General features: G+C 37.6%; 1 protein-coding gene across 1 annotated transcript in view; it reads left to right on the forward strand.

Moving 5' to 3' along the window:
• LOC101464554 (BMP/retinoic acid-inducible neural-specific protein 3) overlaps positions 1-22,089 on the forward strand; it is a 63,554-nt gene that overhangs the window by 35,759 nt on the left and 5,706 nt on the right. The window contains exons 6-8 of the mRNA XM_004567368.3: positions 11,747-11,852; positions 12,310-12,546; positions 18,961-19,183. Coding sequence (XP_004567425.1) covers positions 11,747-11,852; positions 12,310-12,546; positions 18,961-19,183 — 566 coding nt within the window. The remainder of the gene's footprint in view (positions 1-11,746; positions 11,853-12,309; positions 12,547-18,960; positions 19,184-22,089) is intronic.

Consider the following 22,089-nt stretch of genomic DNA (forward strand, 5'->3'; position numbering starts at 1 on the left):
TTTTTAAAAAAAATTTATGAACCGATTGTGGTGGAATCTGAATCATTGCAGCCCACTTTTTTACCTACTGAAATAATCTATTATGATAAAGACAGCCCTTTTTGAAGAAGCCAAGCATGAACAATCCAAAATTACTAGACAGGGTAAACAGGGCCTGTTCGAAAAAATAAGTAGTAATTATGTGTGCAAGTTTTGTTTTTTTTAACTGTAACTTCACAAAGTTACGAAGTCATCCACATGCATTGCTAAATGAGGCAACAGTGTTTGTAGGAAAAACCAAACCATTATTAACCCTCTTATAAAAGGAATGTTAGGTGAAGTGGATAAGCATGTAGTTAGTGTGAATAAAAACCCTTGGTGGATGGGTGATTTTAGAACTGTGACATGTCTGAAAAGATCACCATATACAAATGTTAATGGGTGTGCTGTGTCTTTACATTGAAAGTTATCACTGAGAGAGAAAGAAGCAACAGAAGTTGTCTTACTTTGTTCTCTCAAACAGTTCACAGCCTCTGTGTGGGTGCAGCTGCTGTGAGAGAGAAAGAGAGAGCAGAAGCTACATCAGCTATAGATTTTTCACTGAGTATGAAAGAGATAATTCTGGAAGACAAAGTTGCTAATTAGCACAACAATGAGGTGAACGGAAGCGTAATGATCACTGCTGAGCGTGAGCAAGATGTATTGTGCCCCAGTTGAAATTGCTGAAATTTTTCATATTAAACATCAAATTATTATCTAAATTCCTACATTGAAAACTGAATACCGTCCAAATCACAAATAAACAGCATCTATAAACTAATATTAAACAGGTTTGAGCAAACATGGTCAGGGCTTTGTTCACTTTGGAAAAAAAAAAAAATAGAACTTGACTGTCCGGTCTGTTTCCTTGTGTAGCTGCAGTAACAAAGAAAAAAAAAGCCAAACTGCCTGCTTTTTTTCCTCAGATGCAGCCTATTCTTCATTGACTTGTCCTTAGTGATGCCCCACTACGCAGTCCATCAGAGATAAAACTGTACATTCTCTAAAGTGAATTGGCAAGAGGACGTTGAGCTGATTTGGCAGCCACCACTGAACCAAAGTGCTGCTAAAAACCCCTCTGACTGAGATGAATAGAGAAAAAGCCCTCTAGGGTACGTTTGTTTGTGAGGCATTTTCAGGTGACTGATGTAAAATATTCACAGCATCACCAGCCTTTAATTTCAAACATGGATTTTTACCTCACCCAAATGAAGACGAATGCCAAAACAAAGCTGCCTTTAAGAAGAGCATTGGTCCCCTGGTTTTAAGAGATAACATATTTAAATGGTGGAAATGCTTGGCCTGAAGGCCTGTAGGACTGAGCGAAGCAGCTCTGGAAAATAATCAAAGACGGGAAAAATGAGATAGGAGTGCAAAAAAGAAAAAAATGGCTCTGCTGTTACATAGTGTGATGAATCAGCCCTTCCATTTCAGTAATTTCCTTTGAGAGCTGCCGTCATTTGTCAAACATTTTGCGGTACGAGTTAAGGTGTCATATGCGGGTGAGTGGAAGAGATGAGACGAGGACAGAAAAGCCTTATTTAGAGGGCCTTTTAGCCCAGGATCCAAGTACACAGGAAAAGTTGCAATAGTCATCCTACTTACCTTTTATTTGCTGCACCAGCTCGTCCACATTGAAGATTCATTAAACTAAGCTTGTGAGGGGAATATCACTGACAGGAAGGAGAAGTGATAAGGATTGCTTGACCCAATCTGCTGTGCCTGCCTTAGCTGTTCAGCCATTACACTCAGTTTGTCCAAGTTAAGGAGCGCACAAATAAAGTTTGAGCATCTGAAGATTAGCAGATAACTGCTGCTGAGCAACAATTTCAGAGCACAGGGCTTCCAAAGTTTGAGGCTGTTTTGATGCGATGATAAAGAAAACCAAATGAAAAAAGACAAAGTACTTTGTCATCGTGAGCATGGATGAATAATTCATTATGGACAGATCTTTTTTTTCATGGCCATTATTCAGAAAGGAAGATAAATGCTCTTCTTTTTAGCTCTTAACCATGTTCTTCACCAAATTTTAACACAAGTTCCCTTCCTTGATATGTTGTAGACGAAGAAGCTGATTATGGCAAAGCTGAAATCTGACTTTAGATGTCAAGAAGAAGCTGGGAGATCTCTTCTCCCAGCTTCCTCTTTTTCATGTGCTGTAGGTTAACAGAGGTGAGGCCCGAGGAGCTAAAACAACACAGTCAAATTTGCTCCCTCGCCCCTCTTCCACTACTTGCAGTAAAAAAAGCATAGCTTAGTTTCCCTTAGTGAACATAAAAGCACATTGAGTATTAAATTGCACTTTCCCCCCGTGCCTTTTTTCCCCCATTCCAAAAGCCACACAATAATCACATTCTGATGCTATTTGCTTCCTCCTCCTCTTTTTTCTTGCTTATACTTTATAAGCTTATCCCCCCCTTTGGTTGACATTAGAGTGTAAGCCAGTGCAACAAAGTGGTCTTAAACATGCACGGAAATCCTCAAAGACTGAATAAACAGGCGGAAACGTATCTCAGATGCAAATGTGGATTTGCACATCCACTACGCCGTGGTGATTAAGGGAACAGCAATTCTTGAAGGTGCAGAGAATGAGGCAATTTTGAGATGAGCGATGAATTTTTTTTTAAACATGAAAAATTAATGTCATCTTGTACTTTTTTTCTCCAGCAAGCAGAAAGTGCAGCCATTCAAAGTCCATTGTTGCTCAAACATCTGACAACACAAGCTCACTAAGTGACATTTTATGCTGTTTTGTGGAATTATTCATATGAGAGATTTGCAGCAGTGATGAATGTTCATCAGTAAAATGCTCCTAACTTGTATTATAATAATATTAAAGCCACATTTTTAAATAATGAATGTGCCTCAGAGCCATCTGTATCAGTGGAACATGTTAAAGGGCTAAGTGATATTTTGCCCTGCCAAGGCTTCACACTAGTAACACACAGGCTATCATCCATTTACTTGCCTGGCAAGACACTTCATAATCTGATTCAGAGAAGACAGGTATCTTAACAGCCAACTTGTGGCGTAATTACCTTTTATCAAGGTAATTACAAATTAAATTTTATTTAATTTGTTAGCTTCAGTTCATCTACAATTAAATCAAACAAAACTGTATCTCTAATGATTTCTTGTCAGTCAGTTGTCAGAAAGAAAATATTTCTTAGTAAGTCTGTGAAAAATCAAGTGCATTCCAGTTAGGATGAACTGTTTTTTTTAACTACATATATATATATATATATATATATATATATATATAAAAATATTAAAATATTTAAAAAAATTAAGTCGTCTTAATTTTTTTTCCTCCCATGTCCCTTGCGGGGCTCCGTATGTATGAACATATGGGTGGGTTAAAAAGTGTTTTTCCAGAATATTAAAATAAAAGCGTAAGTAATGTAAGTGCATCAAATATCTACATAAGACTGTGAGTTTGTGTTTAAATCAATAAAGTGCTGCAAAAAAAATACCTGGAGCTAAAAATTTAATTCCACTCGAGGTGTTGCAAAAAAACAAAATGTAAATTTGTTCTATGCATTTGGTTTTCTATAACTGATTTTGAGCATATTTATTATTGGAAACTGCATCAGTTTAATATCTGTGATGGAGCATAATAGAAATAAGCATTGGTGCACTTCAGTGTTCTGATTATTAGTATTTTAGTCCCAGGCTTTTATAGTCATTATTCTCAGTCAATAAGTTTCCATTTTACTTGTCAGAGAGTGTGAAATAGAGAGATAATACTGATGTTCACACATTTTAGATAATACTTTGAAAGTATCACACTAATCAAACAGCTTCCATTTGTCATGCTTGCAGGGTCAGCGTCACAAAAGGTGATAAGGATTATATTCATTTTATTGTGGTAACATTTTGAGTGCCTTTATTAATTATACTTTTATGTTTTTTTACGTTAACAAAAAAGAGAGCTGATTTTGAGGTTGGTCAGATTTGTTTGATTTCATGTGCTTCCTGTTGAATAATCTTATTGAATTTGCTCTGTTTTCTTCTTTTCTGTTATCATGTTTATCTGGTTGCAGTGAAACAGCTTCACTGCTGCTCTACCAAATAAAACAGATTTGAACTAGAGGGAGAAATTGAGGTGTCCTTTACTCTGTGTGTACACAACCTTTCCAGTGGGAGACGTGAGATTCACCATCTATCTTCTTCCACTGTGAAAACTGAGGAAAACAAGCAGCTGTGCTGTGCTTAGTCCAGTTACGATGCCAAATCCTGGCTCTGGCTCTCACCTGCTCCAAAAGTCAAAATGGCGCACTTGTGTGTTGGGCCACTGTGCCATCTCAGAGGGGAGCAATGTTAACTTTACAAGCAGCAGTGTTTCCCCTGAACGAATGTGTGTGGCAGCAGCAGACCTACATATTTTACAGACAAGAGTGTAAGAAGAAGCTGAGGAGGATGCCTTCAGGGGTCACTGGGGAATGCCTGCTTTGCTTGACTATAGAGACAAATTAAAGGAAAAACGCAAACAAACAAGTGAGGTACCACAACAAATGTGTGGGTAAAAAAGCTCACTGAATGATAAAAATAAAATGAGTTAAAAACAGCATTTCAGATCTCAGTTTTGTTAAATGCCTGTTGGAAATTTTAGAGACTCTAAATATGAGATTATCTTTGGAAAAAGAGGTATTCATTCTTTTAGTAGACTTCCAGAGCACTCAATTTTTCTCAGTCGCTCATCCAGCTAGGTTTCAGCGTTAAACTAGAGTCTATTACATGACCAACTCAGAAAGACAGACAACCGTTCATGTTCAATCAACACCTAAAGCTAAATTAGAAGCCAAAATTAACCCAACATATACCCAGCTGGACTGTGGGTGGAAATAAGAGCACCTCTGCATAGATGCAGCTTATAGTAGCCACATAGCACTGTACTAGTAACACTTCTTTTAGAACCTCTTTAGTCAAAGTAGGATTGTTATTTCATCTCTACTAATTCATATTTGCCAGAATGTTTCTGTTCCCACACCTGCCAGCCACTTGTATAGCCTATGATTGGAGAACACAACCCTGCTCTTCCATGTCAAAGAACATGAAATATTTTTTTTTAAAGCCAGTAAAGTCAAGGGGAGAAAGAAACAAAAATGAATGGTGGAAACTTAGACTGGAAGAGGGTTGCAGAGTGGTGTGTAGCAACAAGACTGTCTGCTGGCTAAAGTATTTTAAGTAGCCCACTTATATTTGCTTGTAGGTTAACTCAAAAGGAAATAGGGAGAGCAATCTTGACGTTGGCATGGGGAAGTGTCAGGTTCACTGGCAGAGTTTTAGCTTGAGGTCAGTTAATTGTTCATGGTAAATTATGCTGAGGTTATCGTCATGGTATTCCTAGCTTTTAAACCCCTTTTTGTAGATTCGTATTCAGCAAAAATTGGACCATTGTTTTTCACCAACCAGCTCAAAAAAGGTTGATAGTTCATGAACTATGTGCAAAGCGGTAGAAAGAGGAATGTAATGTGGGAGGGAGACAGTAATTTAAATATTCAGTAATAACAACTTAATGGATCATTTTAACAGGATTTATCTATTAATTCTAGAGTGGAATATTTTCATGTGCCATATTTGCTTTAACAGTAGGTTGATTATTTTAGCCAATATATTTTTTCAGGTTTTATTATAGAAGGCATTTTTGTGGGGGTTTTTTTGTTTGTTTTTTAATTTTCATGCTCATTATATTTGTATTGTTCATTGTTGCCATCCAGAGAATACAAAAGGCTTTCATTTCAGTTATCAAATCTTTATCGGAAATCTATGGGACTTTGTTACAATGATCGTGTTATGGTGATGCCTGTTTCAGCAAAGTTTAGATCTTGATCTTTTAAAAATTGTGATTAAAAATACTTGTCTTATGAACCAATATTTTTTTAAATATGGTTTTAGGTTTAGTGAATTCTAAATGAGTACTAGGCTTGTAATAAGTTAATCAAAAGGTAAGCCTGGAGGGTATAGTGAAAAGTGTCACGTCCACAGCATGTATGAGCGTCACAAAGCGCTTATTCTACAAAAGCCTTTAAGCGCAATTAAATGTTCCATTAAATGCAGCTGTTAGTTATTCAAACATAGTCAGCACAGTTATCTTGTATACAATTATGGTGCATTAATAATTCCCCCGCCAACGGATCCGTGGCTTTTACTGATCACAGTTTAAAAAAAAAAAGTCTTGACTCCTTTAGCAAAAAACTTTTTTTTTTCATTTTTGGGTTGCTTTCTAATAGGGAAGGCTGACTGTGCACACATGCTCTGCTCCACTGGGTTCCTTTTGCAGATGGCCTCATTGCTATGCATAGAAAAGCCATCTTTAGATTTGCATTTGGTCAATTTTCCACTTTAAGTTGGACATCTGTCTGTGTTAGAAATTAATTTGTATGTCACTATATAGGCTGCTTGGATTTTAATTAATAGCATTAAGGCATCCATAACAAAAAGAAGAATGGAAGTCCATCTCTCTCCAATGCTTTACTGCTGTCTCCCTGTCCTGGAGAATGAAAATTGTGATTTTTTTTAATAAGCAATAGACTATATTTTTTGTAAATTGAAAAATACTTGCTCAGTAAGGTTTTTATTTTATGGGGTATTGATACAATGTGTGCATGCATACAGCAGATATAGAGCTCCCAGCCATTATTCCTCTGCACGTCTCTTTGCACTCTGTGTTATTCATTGACCTTGTAGTTGTCAAAAGCAGATGTCAAAAGAGACAACTTTTCTGCCCACAGCGGCAAAAGTCTTCCTTTTCCTCCTGGCTGGATACCACAGTTGCCGTCATTAATCTGGCAAGGAGATGGAGTTACTTTTATTGGACTCTTGGGAAATTATTAAAAGAAGACAGCGTCATGGTTTTTGGCAATAATTCACGAGTGACAGCGACAGAGATGGATTTCCCTTCAGGTCGTCAGCTTATCTTTGGTGCCTGTGGATCCTGCATGCATATACACATGCGCTAAATTAAGCTTTTGTCAACAATGATTGAGCTGAGATTGCTCACAAACTATATAAGCTCAAAAGGACAGGAGAAATGGGTGACTGTTTTGTCAGCACAAATCTGGTGTTTTGGAGGGACTTGGATATAGTTTGCATGTTTCAAGGCTCCTTGGAATAGTTTTTTTTACACCCCTATCAAAAGTTGTTCTCTCGTTCCCCAACTTTTCTCACGCCCAAGTTTTAACACATCTTCTTCAGCAGATTTAACATTCACTCCATAAAAAAGGGCTTTTCGAGAAAGAATCTGTTTAGAGTTCAGCGTGTCTTTATCACCACACAACCTAGTATTATGAATAACACTGCAAGCCGTTTTGTGGCTTTTTACTGCACATTTTTATAATGTTGTTATTTCACCTCCAAGAATGATGCCCTAACCCTGACGTAGAACCTAACCTTTCCATGTGTCATTTTACTGCCTTAAAGGACATACTATAACCTTAAAAAGCATTGACATGTGCCTGAAGTGATGTTCTATTTATGCAGAGTTCCACATTGGATCACATCTTGTGTAAAAATCTCTGAACTGTAACACCTCTCAGTTTGTTCAGATTTTGTGCTTAATTTAGCTGGCTTGAGACATTTATTAAGTTGTGTACTTGACTCTTTTGAGTCAAATGTAAGGTTGTAGGTCATGTAAGTTTGCTTTCGCTGCATGCTGACCTATGCCATTTTCTGGCTTTTTACGCTGAATAGCAACAGCTTCTCCCTGTTTTCACCAATTTGTATTGCAATTTTCATTATAATGGACTGAGCACATAAGAAGAAAGCCTCTGAAAAGATTTACATTCCAACTGTGGAGTGGTGCGTTACAGTGCAAATGATTAATTGAGTCAAAACCCATTTTTAAAAATAACCTTTTATTTCCAAAGGACAGAAAAGGTTTTAAGCCAAAATGTCAAGACAACCTTCTTCAAATGGACGGTGAGAAAGCCAGCAGTGACTACACTCGCTTTGGATGGTCACCCTGTTCAGTGCACAAAGAGGAATACTATTAGTGTAATCACTCTGCCACACATTCTTGCACTCAGTCACTGTATTTTAAAACCAATTTCTCTTCAACGCACCTTAATGCATCAATTTATGATTAACAGCAAGGAATGGCCTAATGGTGCTAGAAAATTGAAGCAGTCACTGTATAAATTGTTTGCTTTTTGTCTTGCTCTCTTTTTCTTATGATATTCAGTGAAGCATTCATTAAATTACAACATTTTAATTTAGAGTGACAAAGAAATGGAGAATTTGTTGTAAAGTAGAGAATAAGCAGAGTTTTAATAGATCACCCAACCGGTAATAGAAATAAACACATTCAGCTCGAGTGGAGCTGTGGATCAGTTATCTGCCTAAATGACTTCAAAAGCTTCATTTGTCCCAGAGAGTCATTTCCTCCTGACACACAGGAGGAGATTAATGAAGAAACAGGGCAAAGACAGGTTCACCCGACTTGTTCATACAAGCAAGCAACAGATGCAGCGCAAGAAACATTATCTAATCTTCTACACTCTGTTAGATTTGTTGTCATTTATTTCTTGGTTCTAGTTTTCCTAAATGCTGCATTAGCATCGCACATTCATCAGTTTCACATCTGTTATAGAATCAGCTTTGCTTTTTCTTTTTTTTCCCCCTATACCGCCGATTTGATGCGATAAGCGAAAAGCTTCGAGTACAAATAACAGGTGCCGTTTTTGTGAATTTACCAAGGAAACTGTAAGATCACTTGAGTTGGGTCTGCAGCTCGGACAAAAGCATGCGGTGATGATTACAACATATACTGTTTATTCAAACAAACAGGAGATTTCAGAAAATCTGGACAATACTTACACACAGGACTCACTGTTTAACATTGTGTGAAAACCAATAGTGACTGCATGCAGCACATTTGTCATGCACACATCTCTTCTCCAATAGACGCTCGATTTTCGAGGAAAAGCCTGCACATACTTGTCTATATGTTAGTGAATTTTCATAGCTTTTTCCTTTCCTACTCCCACTTGCTTGGACCTTTTCTGTTGAGTCAATTAACCTGACTTGGAGCAGGTGTGTAAAACAAACTCCTCCAGCTGGCGCTTCCCACGCTCACAATTCATGAACATATCTTGTTTCCAGTGATGTTTGTCTGCCGTAGCTTTTTAATATTAACTTCACTTGAATTTCTTGCACTAGCTTTTTGTAATCTTTATAACTGTGGGACATTGTCAGATATGCGAAAATAACATAACAGATTGTCAGATGTACAGAAATAATAATCGCATAATGAAGCATGGCATGTGGGTAAGGCTGCCGTTTCCTCTATAAACGAGCTGGTAAATGACCTGCTGTCCGTGCCAAATCAACAACTTCTGCCAACTTGTTTGGCGTCTCGCTTCATGTCACTGAACTGTTTCCATGACTTATCTAAGAGTTCTCTCAGGGAAAGAGAAACTTGTGCAAACCGAGTCTGTTACTTCCCTCAAGCTGCAGTAATGTAATCTCCTCAAACTGTCAGTAGCCTGCTCGAGTTGTAATTTATTCTTTCATCAAGACTTTACACCTCCCACACAGCCACATCAATTTCCTCTGGGTAAAGTTTTTCGTTGTGAAGCCTGCCCCACTCTCTTCTCTCAGTCACCAAATTGTTAGACTACCATCACAGCCAACTGCGCTTGTTTCGAGCGACTGAAAAATGGGGTGCTTGATTGCTCATGATTGAAGCAAACACACCCACTGCCAGAAGTATAGTTATGTTTTCTGCACCTCCACAGGTGGACTAAAAGTTGCCAAAAATAAGCTTGTTACACTGTGTTAATCTCACATTATATACCTATGACCAAGTATTGTCTTGTGTGTCACTGATTTTAAAAGAAACCTAAATAAGAATAACTAGTTTGATTAACGTTTCAGTGGTTTACGGTTTCCATGTTTCTGTTTCTTCTTTGTGTTATCTGTTTGCCTCAAAGACAGAAAATTTAGAAACACCACACAGCTCGAAAGCTGTTTGTCACCACAGAAAACATCGAAAACAAGGGATTTGCCGTGACATGCCACTGGGTTTTGAGCACTAATGACTAAAATAATTAATGATTTTAGATATAGACAAATGCTAAATTAGTGGAAAATCTAGATGGTTCAGCCAAACAAGCAAGCAGCAATATCTTTGGAAAAGATTATGGCTCTCACCCTGGTTAGTTTTCCAAAATTGTGCAGATTTTGTACAAATTCAGTGCTTTTTCCCAGGTTGTACGGTAGTTAGTCAGTTCCTTAACTGTATCTTTAAAATGTATGTCACAGATGTGCCTGTCACAAATGAGATTTCTTTAGAACTATAATTCCATCACCTTCTGGGACATAATGACAAACAGTCATATAGAACATCATTTAGACTAAGAGCCTACCATAAGAGCCAGTGTAAAATGAAGCCAGTCCAATATGGCTTTATACTATGCGTTTATATTCAGTCAGTCACACTTGCTCTTTGCGAGATCTGGAGTTTGTTTTGCGAGATCTCGAGTTTGTTTTGCGAGATCTCGCAAAACAAACTCGGGATGTCGCAAAAGTTCATTGTAATTTTTTTTTCTCCCATGTCTCTTGCGGGGCTCCGTTTGTCTCTCTGCCATCTGGAAGAAGGTAAAGGAGTTTAAAAACAAAAACCACCAGTCATGCCTTAAAAGAGCTGCGGACATGCCGCAGACAACTGCACTTTACAACATTTTTTTAAAATTGTTTGCCTGTTACATATCTTATTGTATAAAAAAAATGCTCTGTTGCTTATATTTATTTATTGTGTGTTTGTCTATGTTAAATACTGTCTGTTCTATGGTGAGGTACACCACAGGATGTTATTATGTGACTACACCATGAATCATATATCTGGAAAGCTAATGATCTTTTGTTTTTAGCGCTAATTAGCAACTGTTAGCATGCAAAAATGAAACGGTTGAACATTATACCTGGCAAGCGTGTTAGCACGAACATGCGAGGAAGCTGATTCACTTCAAAGTGCTCCTGTGTTCCTGCAGTCGCACAGAGCCTCTGGTGTGCTGCTTAGTTTCGTCAGAAATAGAACTGTTGTGAGGATTTATGGGATTACCAAATCATTCCTCCGACTGCATCTGATCTAATGTGTATTTGTATCCGTCATTTTGCAGTAAAACATTAACATGTAAAAATGAATCTGTCATCATCGAGTCTGAAAAATGGCTTCACTGTTTACCGCGATGAGTATGCTGCCAATCCTCTCATCATATTTCAACCTACGTAGTCTTGGAACAATATTGCATGCCTCCTGTAAAAGTTTGAACAAAGCAATTACACAAACCCTCAGGTGTATAATTGAAGATGACATGCTTACACGGGCTTACAATGCATTTTAGCATGTTATTGGTGTCAGTGGGTATTATACTGGGTAAACATAATGTAGAGATGAATTTGACAGATGACACCCCAACTTACTCATTACGCCTTACGCTGCGGACCCGATCACAACTCAATTTCCAGCTCACTGGCTCACAGAGTCATTATCCTAAATATGATTTGCTCAATGGAGAAGTCTAAATAATCTGTAATATATTTAGTGTTTCTCAGAAGAGGAGATGTAGAGGGAATGACTGTTAATCTTATTCTGCATGATCTGCGTTCGCTTCCATCCTCCTTTGTCATAGCTCACTCTCTGTATGTGTTTGTATATTTAATGCCATTAGAGAGTTACTTTCACAGTATGAATTGCTGTTATGCCCCTCTGTTTTCCTCCCTTTAGGTGACCGAAACAAGGACGGGTCCTCTTGGATGCAGTAACTATGACAACCTCGACTCTGTCAGCTCCGTTTTGGTTCAGAGCCCTGAAAACAAGATTCATTTGCAAGGTTGGCCATCCATAATTGAACTCCCCCAATTTCTGATGGAATTGTCACAGTGTCTGTTCTCTGGCAGGCCTATAACTGCAACACGAGAGTGTCAGAATGAATTTAGCTTCAATCACTCTTTTGCTTTTTTTTTTTTTTCTTTTTTAGCCATGCATTGCTTGCAGACTTCTGAAGTGAATCCTGGGCAGTAATGATTCAGAACAAAAGTAGCAGAACTACACAGTAAAACTAAAACTTAAAGTGAATCTCAGCATATTGCATCTGACGCCAAGTGTATGTCAAGCATGGGAGACAAAAAAAAGAAAGAAAATGAGAGCTGGTCTTCGGTGATTTACAGATCTACCATAGAAAAGCTATCTAAACACAATTTTTGCAGTAGCTAAAGTGCTTACAGCTCCCACTTCATTCATCCATGTGACATTTCCATGTTTGTGCCCTGTTTTTGTCCTTGCCTTAGGCCTCCAGGCCATTCTGCCAGAGTATCTGAGGGCCAGGTTTGTGCAAGCAGCTCTTAGCTACATTGGCTGTAATGAGGAGGGCCAGTTTGTGTGCCGAAACAACGACTGCTGGTGCCAGTGTGCCGTCGACTATCCACAGTGTAATTGCCCCGAGGTGGATCTGAGGGCTATGGAAGCTAGTTTGCTGCAAATCCGAGATTCCTGGAACATGGCTAACCAAGAATTTGAAGAGTCAGGTCAGTGTTTTATTATTTGTATTTATTTATTTATTTATGCCATTTTAAATGACCCTCTCACTGACTGCAAATAGCACCCTGTTGTTGGAGGCACTGATGGAAAAATCAAACTGACGATCTTTGAAAAAGGGACTATTACATCCAATCTATGCAATAGCAATTCAACATTACACAGTGTAATACTTTTTGGACCCATGTGTTTGCAGCTTCTTGCAAACACACATGGTTATGAAAACAACTAAGAAGCCCTGTTCATTTAACTTACTTAGACACAACAGATTTTTTCCCTGTTCTGCACATGTTTTAATTTTATTGTTTTTATCTGTTTTCAGGGTTTTTGAGGGAAATAAACTATTAAACCATTTCCTGATCATAACAAATTGTCAGTTGTACATATCAGCACACACCTTTTATTTAGTATTATTTGGAATTCTTGCATGCAACAGCTTACATTAATTGTCTTTGATTTACATTCAGTAAGAAGATTATTTGCATTATCTGCAGATAACTATTGTCTGCAGTAATATCTATCTAGCAGCATGGGTGGAACCTCCCTGCCTTTCTATGGATGAACATGGGTACACAAATGGCAATCACTGTATAAGATTTGCGAGATGGATGTGTAAAAGAGTAAAAGCTATCCATTCATCAGCTGATGTGGACTTCTATTAGAGCAGCTGATCTTCCTGGATTGCGGTTGAGTTTGACTTCATGGCCTCGATGATTTAATGATATGTTCAATTTTCTGTGACTTACAAAGTATGAGGATCATTAATATTAAAAGATGTGTGATTTCTGTAAAACAAAGGATGTTTTGAGGAGGTATTCTAAAACAATTAAATATCAGCTACGTTAAGGCTCTTAACAAATGAATGAAATGAAGGTACCTTACTTCATTGTGTTGATGTAAAAATCTTATAAATCCAATCCTGCCGTAAAGCAGCACTGATTATTGATCAGTAACACTTGTCTTAGTGGCCTAATACAGCAAGAGGTATTAAGTAAATAGCTGACGTAGTAGAAACAGCAAAATAATGAAATTAATAAAATTTCTCTGGTGAAAATCGAACCACTTTTCGAGCATTCAGATTAATAACACTTTTGTGACCTTTGAACCCGTCTTTAGGAAAAAAATGCATGGATGATTTACAAAGTCCAGTACATGAAAGAGGAGCAACAGTGATTCAGTCAGAAGTAAGCTCTTCACTGCGGTAGGAGCTGTCATGCCTTTTGAAACACAATACAGTTGCTCTAATCTGTTTGCAGAACACAATTTAATAGCTTTGTAATAGCACTAGCAATGATGTTGCAGTTGTTTTAACCAATGTCTCATTAGCTTTTGCATTTTTTTCCACTAATGTACCCGTTGACCGTTATGTCAAACTCTTCTTCCTCAGTCCTGAATTTTACTGTATCTTGCAGCATAGCTCTGCATCCATGTTCCCCTGTCATTATTAAAACTGTGCTGCATCCACAGGCTCTAAGGGCATCTTGCTGTTTCACTCATTTCCAGCTCTGCCTTAAGCTGTTTTCAGTGCACCTAGCTGGCTGTGTGTTATTACCGGCTACATGCTTCTGTACTAAGGGCAACTTGATTAGTGCGCAGTTGGCAATGACTTAAGCAGCAAGGTGCCCAGAGAACTGCAGTTACACTGCTGTATTAAATAATGAAAAATAAGTTTCCTTGAAACCCCTGAGGATCTACTTGTATAGTCAATCTAATAGAGGACAACTCGCACCAGCAGCAGAGAGATTAATAATCATAACTCTTATTGTTAAATGAGCTTCCTACCATCAGAGGATGGTGGACATGATTTGTTTTAAGTCCCACCACCCACTGAGTGGTAACTGTTTAATAATTAAGACATCATATTTTTTATACCTGGATCAGTATCCTATCTCAGTGTTTGGCTAAGACAAACCATAGTCATAACAGAGCATTGAAACAGTGTGAAAAACTAGACTCAGGGGAGCATAAATAAGAGTGCACTTCATATCCAAGAGAGATCCAAGAGGCTTTAGTCTAAATAAACTGCAATATGTTGCAGTAAGTCAAATACATGCTTAAAGTTGCCGGACTACTAAGACGCATAAGTTATTAATTATAACCTCATAATTAAGTAATTTAAGAAAACCCTGCCAAATAAGCCTCCTTACACGCGTCGTTACCCTTCAGCCTCCTTGTGTTATTTTTGATAAGACCCACGCTGTGTCTGTACTTGTGTTCCTGAAAATCTGACAGTGTTTTCTATTTTTAAAATTGTACAAAAGGAAAATGCCGTTACCTTCCTGGGTTCAGCAGCTGACAAGATAATAATGGTCATTAGAGCGCAAGTTTCCAGGGATGAGGTATTGTTGTCTTGGTGATAAAATAATAGTTTAGTTAAGAAGTTACTTGCCATTCCCACCTTCTCATGGTTATTCAACATTATGATTTTGCCATGATGTTAACTATATTAAATTAATCAGTATTGTTTTTTAGCCTGAAAGTACACCTATATTCTATATGTTTCCTACTTAATGAGCCAAATGACAGTATAAAATAATCAATAATAATAAGAAGAAGTGAATGTACCTATTGTTTTGCCCATTTTTGAAGTCAAATCTGCTACTCCTCCCAGAAACACAGGGTCAGCAAACTTACTGGAAAGAAAATACAAAAACAATTTACATATCCACTGAAACAGGTCAAAACTCAACGTCCAATGTCAAAATAAGAACAAGATACAATGTGAATCCATTGTAAGGAATGAACATGAATAGAAATAAGATGGAAGTATGCTAGTAATGTCAAAAATAAAAAAAAAATACAAAAAGCACTGCAACAGAAGTGAGTCTTGATCTGTGATTTAAAAGAAGACACTGACAAAGCGAGCCAGACCATTCCACTAACAAGGAGTCCTTAGAGCAAATGCTCGATTGCATTTTGTGTTTAAGACTGACATAGAAATTTTTAACAGGTTTCTGCCTGAGGATTTGAGGCTGAGCTATTACTGTGCAAGTAGTACAGTGTGTAGTACTGTGAGCTCACGGCCTATCATTTGCTTCCAAGGAGCCAGACTTCTTTTAATTTTGACATAGTGAGACATAGTTCTTCAAGCTTTCTGAAGGTCTTTCAAAGTTTTTCTTTGGATATTTGCTGCTTTTTCACTCATTTTCAAGACTAGTCCTTGTACCTGACCATTTTGTTTTTTTAAATTATTAACTCACATGACACAGACCGATTAATCATTTAAAAATTTAACTCAAGGGATAAACCAATGTTGTGCCAACAGATAGAGAACAAATTTTAAAACTACATCATCAGGTACATTAGGTACCATAAATTGTTTCCATCAATGGAAGGATGGCTGTCAAGAATTTCTAAAAATGAGTCTTCACTAATCCCATGTAAATGTACACCCATCTGGAACAACCCTAATATCCTACAAAACAACAATATGATAAACTTCAAAGGAATTAAATACTTGGTACATCTATTTGAAAGACTAGACTATTCTATTTGACAGATTAGTTTTACAATATGGGATTAACGAGAATAGATTTTTAGAATATCAACAAATTAAATCTATAATAAAAAAAGAAATTCAAGCCTTATCAAGTCAAATTACAAACACCATTAAGTGTGGTACAATTCCTCAATCTCAAACCCCCCAAATTACTGAATACTGCAAACTAAAATATGCAGGAAAACTCTCTGTTAAAATGACTAGAAACCCCAATCTACAATTAATACAATCCTGCATAGAGTGCACCAAATGGGTCAACGGATGTTCACGTTGGGTTTTGTGCTGTCTAACAGCTGCTCACACTGTCAGGGCAATATACCTGACAATTACATCCACCTGTTCAGAGGTTTTGGTGCCATTCCAGCCTCCCCTTCAGTTTTCTTGTTGGGCAACTTAGATGATTTCACAAGAAGCCATTTTGAAGGAAGGGAAATGGGGAAAAGGGGTCTGAGGTATCCCAGATTACACAAGAACATGGACTGAGAATCAGTGGCCAAGTCTTGCAGAGTATCTTGAAAAAGATTTCAAACTTGAATCCAAGTTTGAAGTCTTTGGTTCAAACTGTTGTTATCATGTGAGCAGGAGGAAGCCAACATTCAGAGAAGAGCTTTGGAATGTTCTTCAAGAATCCTCTACAGCTATCTCTGAGGACTACTTAAAGAAATAATATTTTTTTACCGGATATATTGTATCTTCATGTATGGTTGCACATTTCACTACATTTCTAGCAAGAAATAGAGAAAGGAGGAATGGCTCAATACTTATAGTACTGTTTATTATGGGGCCAGGGCATGAAGGACTTAAAAACTAATAAGTAAAATGTTAAAATCAGCTCTATGGGCAATGGGCAACCTGTATAGGGTCATGGACTCTATAAAATGGAGTAATAGGTTCACTTTTCTCGGTTCCCATAAAATGCCATTGCAATATTGTAACGAAGAGAAAATAAAAGCAAGAATGATAGTCTGAGTATTGATTACTTATTGTATCCTCACAATATATCTATAACACAGGTACTTGTAGGCCTTAATAAACGTGAGTAATATTAACTCTTTATTGGAAAGGTTAGACTTTAGTTGGATGCTAGAGACAAAAAAGATTCCAGCTGCACGATGTGTAATCTTGATAATGTGGCTGAAGGATCAGAAATTTACTGCTCCTTTTTTTAAAATCACTTTTGGGCATTTTATTAGACAGTGGAAGGAGGCAGGAAATGTGAGGAGGGGGAATCAGACGCAGTAAAGAACCAGCCACTCAATGCTAGAGGCATTTGTATCAATGCTAAACACGTGGCTATTGAGCCACTCCCACAGTTATTTTTTTCAGACTGAACACATTTATATTACCCTGGTTTTTAATTTTCATAGTCAACCACTTAAACCCCTTTTGTCTTCCAGAATAATAAATCGTACTAGTTAAAATAGTTGGGAAATTTAAATTTATTGGGAAATATAATATTTATAGTAATCCTTCTATACAGTGTGTGCATAGCCAGTCTACATTAATATTATATATTAGTGCTGTCAGCGTTAATCTAGTTAAAATGATGTTAACACCATAACCGCAATAACGCAGCAAATCTCTGTTAGAGAATTAACGCGGATCGACCTGTGCGTGGGGCTGCACAATGTGTCAATGTGTTAGCGCGGTTAGCTCGTTAAAGCGTTAGTGCCGTGCAGCCCCATGCACGGGGCGATCCGTGTTAACTCGCTAACGGAGATTTGCCGCGTTAACGCTGACAGCACTGTTGTATATATTTCACACATACTGAAACATGTAACAAACAATATTCTCCTGAATGAAAAATTATTTTCTTATGCTACTTTTATGGATTATGGTTTTTTTTCTCCTTTTTTTCTATAACTGGACGATGATCTGACAATATCCTTTAACAGCCAGTGTCACTTAAACTTGCTTTGTCTTGTCAGATTTGCATTTTGCTACTAAGCTTGTTTTTATTGCAGGTTTGCATGACTGATGTTTTAATGTTTCAATAAGTTAAGCGCAATGCTAAAATATTTATATAAGCTGAGATATATTCTTATTCTTCTTTGACGCAGAATCCTGTTGTTATTCAAAATGTAAATCACAGTGATGGTTATTACGATGAAGACACGGATGGGATGTTTTAAAAGACAGACTCGTTCTTGGATTATGCCATCTCATTGGACGCCAGTAATAGTCTTATCTTTTAAACTAATTTTAGTTAAGACAAATTAATATATCACACAATCTGCTAAATCTGTGATTAGAAGAAAGAAAAAAAATAGTGGTGGCGGCAGCACCATGTGATTTTTCTTTAGTTTTCAAAATACAGGTCATAGAAAACACTCAGCTTATGAATTTCACAGGAACATGTAAAGCTTTTTGCATAATCAGCAGGGAAGGCGTTGGGGCTTAATTGGTTTCCCAAATTGATGCTTTATTATCCAGACAAAAAGCACGGTCTTTTTCTAATCAGAAGTGAGCATGTTTTCGATTTTCCATACATCCAATCATGATTGTGATGATATTGTTATTGAAATGTAATCTGTTAGCACACGAGGCAAACAGCATTTCTGAAGGGCTGACAGATGTTATCCTCTGTGCTCCAGGCCCATCCTGATTTCCCCCTGACAGACTTGCTGCAGAAAATCTGTATGCTATTCATTAATGAATCTTACCCCATCACCGTATTTAGCTCTGCCTTTTTCTATTAGCCTATGCTTCAAACAATATCACTTCCAGTTTGCCCCACAGCTCTTCAGTCTACATGGACTCTGCAAACTGATTTTCTCATTTTGGCTTGACTAAATTAGCCAAATATAGTGAGAAAGCATTCAGGTCAGTTAGGCAAAGTCAGACAGGAACAATCCACTTCTTTCCAACACAGACTAAACTATCTTGCCTGTCCTCTGTCTTTCAGATGAGTTCCAGAACTTTGTTCGAAGGCTTCCTACATTCTATGCTATGAACGCATCGGCCATTCAATATTTCTGGAAAACGGAGCCGACCATTCTCCAGCGCTACAAACAGCTGGAGCTCAGCACCCAGCAGCTCCTGAGCAAAGCACGACGCATTATCAACAAGCTCTTCACCCTCAGCAAAAGGTGTCAAACTCAGCCCAAAATTATTATGCTGAGAGAGAGGTGAGAAATATAAGTATTCCTGCTGACCTTTCTGTGGATACAGATGTGTTAGGCCGTGTGTTTGCGCGCATGAGTGTGAAAAAATAAGCAAAAATTCCAAAGCCTGCAGCCACATTGCAAGTCCTTTCAAGCACGTTGCAAACGGCAGTGCTCATTTATTTTCCTCAGCCCGCTCTGTGCGCAGTGCTTTGTTATCCCCTGAACTAGGCATTATGCTAATAATACACACAATACATTAGCACTTTGATATTCAACCGAGGTCTCACTGAAGTGAGCTATAGTGTCACACCTGATGACTTGGCTGCACTCCCAGTCCGGGTCTCCTTTACATTCAGGAAATCAAAGTTATCCTCCTGTGAAATTAAAGTTTGCAGTGTTTCAAAGGAATATGCAAAGTTTGGGCCATTTTTCCTGTTGGTTAACTTGACTGCAATGAAATCATATACTAAAGAAAATCTGCCGTGGATCTTCTGTTGATCATTCCATCTATTTTTGTGTTTTTCTCCACAAAGTTTAGCTATAGTCTGCAACAAAAGCTTATGAAAAAGAAATGTAATTATGTCAGTGCAGCTGAAGTATCCAGCTATTTCAGGTGAGAAACCAAATATTCATCCTCTGCAATGTGATTTTTTTTTTAAATAAATATAGAGCTCGAATCTCCAATTGCCCCCACCTTCATTTCCTCTATAATGAGGGAATATATCTCTGTTCATTCAAACTGTACATATTTACCTATAAAATCTATGGAAACATACAGTGTTGTAAGTCATGTATTTGGCTCATACCTGATTTCTTACTTGCAGTTTTTTTAAATGGAGATTTCATTTATTAAGGAGAAAATGCTTTCCAAACCCACCTGAATTAATCACATTTTTTGGAAAGCTGGGTTCTATTTTATTAGCCACATGCAGACCTGATTACTGCCAGACACACTAAATCAAGAAATCCCTAAAAAATCAACCTGTAGAAATACGTCTGAAGCGTCTGAAGAAGCTCAAGAACAGATGAAAAACAAAGTCATTGACATCTACGAATAGGGTTACAAAACCATTTCTAAGGTTTTGAGATTCCAGTGAACCACAATGGAGAGCCATTGAGAAAATGGCTGAAAATTGGTGAACATTCCCAGGAGTGGCTACTAAAATTACTCCAGGAGTGCAACCATGGGAGATTTCCAAAGACCACTGCTGACCTTAAAGGACACAAAGGCTCATCTCACATTTGTCAAAAACCATATCAATGATCCCCAAGAGTTTTAGGACAATATTCTATGGAGTGACAAGGCAAGAGTGAAACTTTGCAAGGTTTGAGTCCTGTTACATCTGGCAAAACAAACATAGCATCATAGAAAGATCACACCATCAGTCAAACATGGTTGTGGTAGTATGATGGTCTGGGCTGCTTTGCGGTTTCAGCAGCTGGACAACTTGAAATGGATGGCTTGATGGCTGAAATGGATGCAACCATGAATTCTACTAGAAAAATCTAAAAAAAGAATGCCCGTCTGTCAGTTCATGACCTTAAGCTCAGGGACACTTGGGTTATGGACAATGAGCCGAAAGACTCCAGCAACTCCACCTGGATGGTTAAAAAAACCCCAAATGAATATTTTGCAGTGGCCTGTTAAGGTCTGTGCTTAAATCAGATTGAGCTGCTTTAGCATCACCTTAGACAGGCTGTTTAATTCAGCTCTCCAATGAGCCTGAATTAAAGCAATTCTACAAAGCAAAGTGGTGATGTGAAAGACTCATTGCCAGTTATTGCAAAAGCTTGGATATAGTTCTTGCTACAAAGGGTGACGCAAGCAGCTATTAGGTTTAGGGGGCAATTACTATTTTACATTGAAGTGTAACAAATATGCAAAAAACTAAGAGATCAAGAAGAGGGCAAATACCTTTTCACAGCACTGTACATATATGCAGTGTTAAATTTGGAGTTGCTGCAAGCACAGTTGTGTTTGCTTACATTTTTAAGCAAGGTAAAGAAAAGGTTTTATTTCCTAAAAATAGAACACAAAAATTGTTTAGTTCACCTGAAGTAGTATATTTAGGGAATCCAAATTTTTATTTGCAGACTCAAACTCAAGGTACTGCACCACTTTAGTATATGGGTTTTCTATACAACCAAATGAGCTATACTGACACTTATTTGCAAAGATCTTATAAGGGAATAGAAATGTATTCAGGTTATTACCATTATAGATTGACCATCGCTATAGGGAAAAGTGTATTTCTGATATTTAAGGGGAAATGTATAAGAGCGATAAAGGCAGATTAAAAGATTGGTCAAAATCATTGTGGCTGAGCTCTCAGTCCTGCACTAGTCATACTACAAAAGCTTCAATACAACGACAAATGGTTATTTTTTCGCATGATTTTGCATTTCTGTTTCCAGATGGTCCCTCATATCATATTAACTTGATTCTTAATGGCTTTCAGCTCCAGTCCTAAGCACCGTTTCCTCATATAGCATCATAATGCTGCAGAATCAGATGTTCCTTAGTAGCAATTTATGCAAATTAGGTGCGACCGAGGTCATTTACAGCTATATTCTTAGTAATATCTGTGCTGTGCAAAAAAATTAAAAAGATGCAAAATGTTCATCCCTGATGGAAAATGGTGACAGGTTTAGTAAATGTTCCCATCTGTGTATAAAAGCTTGCAAACAGCTAAATTACAATGATGAAATAGGCGACTTGCAGTGTTTTGAGCTGAGATGAATCTTCAGACAGCAGAAGAATGTACTGCCCTTTGTCAATGTAATAGTGAATAGTTACATATATATATATATATATATATATATATATATATATATAGCAAGAATATACAAAGATTTTATCCTCATTTACCTTACATATCATACCGCCCTGTACATAATGGCCCAGCTCACAGAGGATTTGTTTTTCA

Source organism: Maylandia zebra, linkage group LG17, assembly GCF_041146795.1.
Source record: "Maylandia zebra isolate NMK-2024a linkage group LG17, Mzebra_GT3a, whole genome shotgun sequence".
NCBI lineage: Eukaryota > Metazoa > Chordata > Actinopteri > Cichliformes > Cichlidae > Maylandia > Maylandia zebra.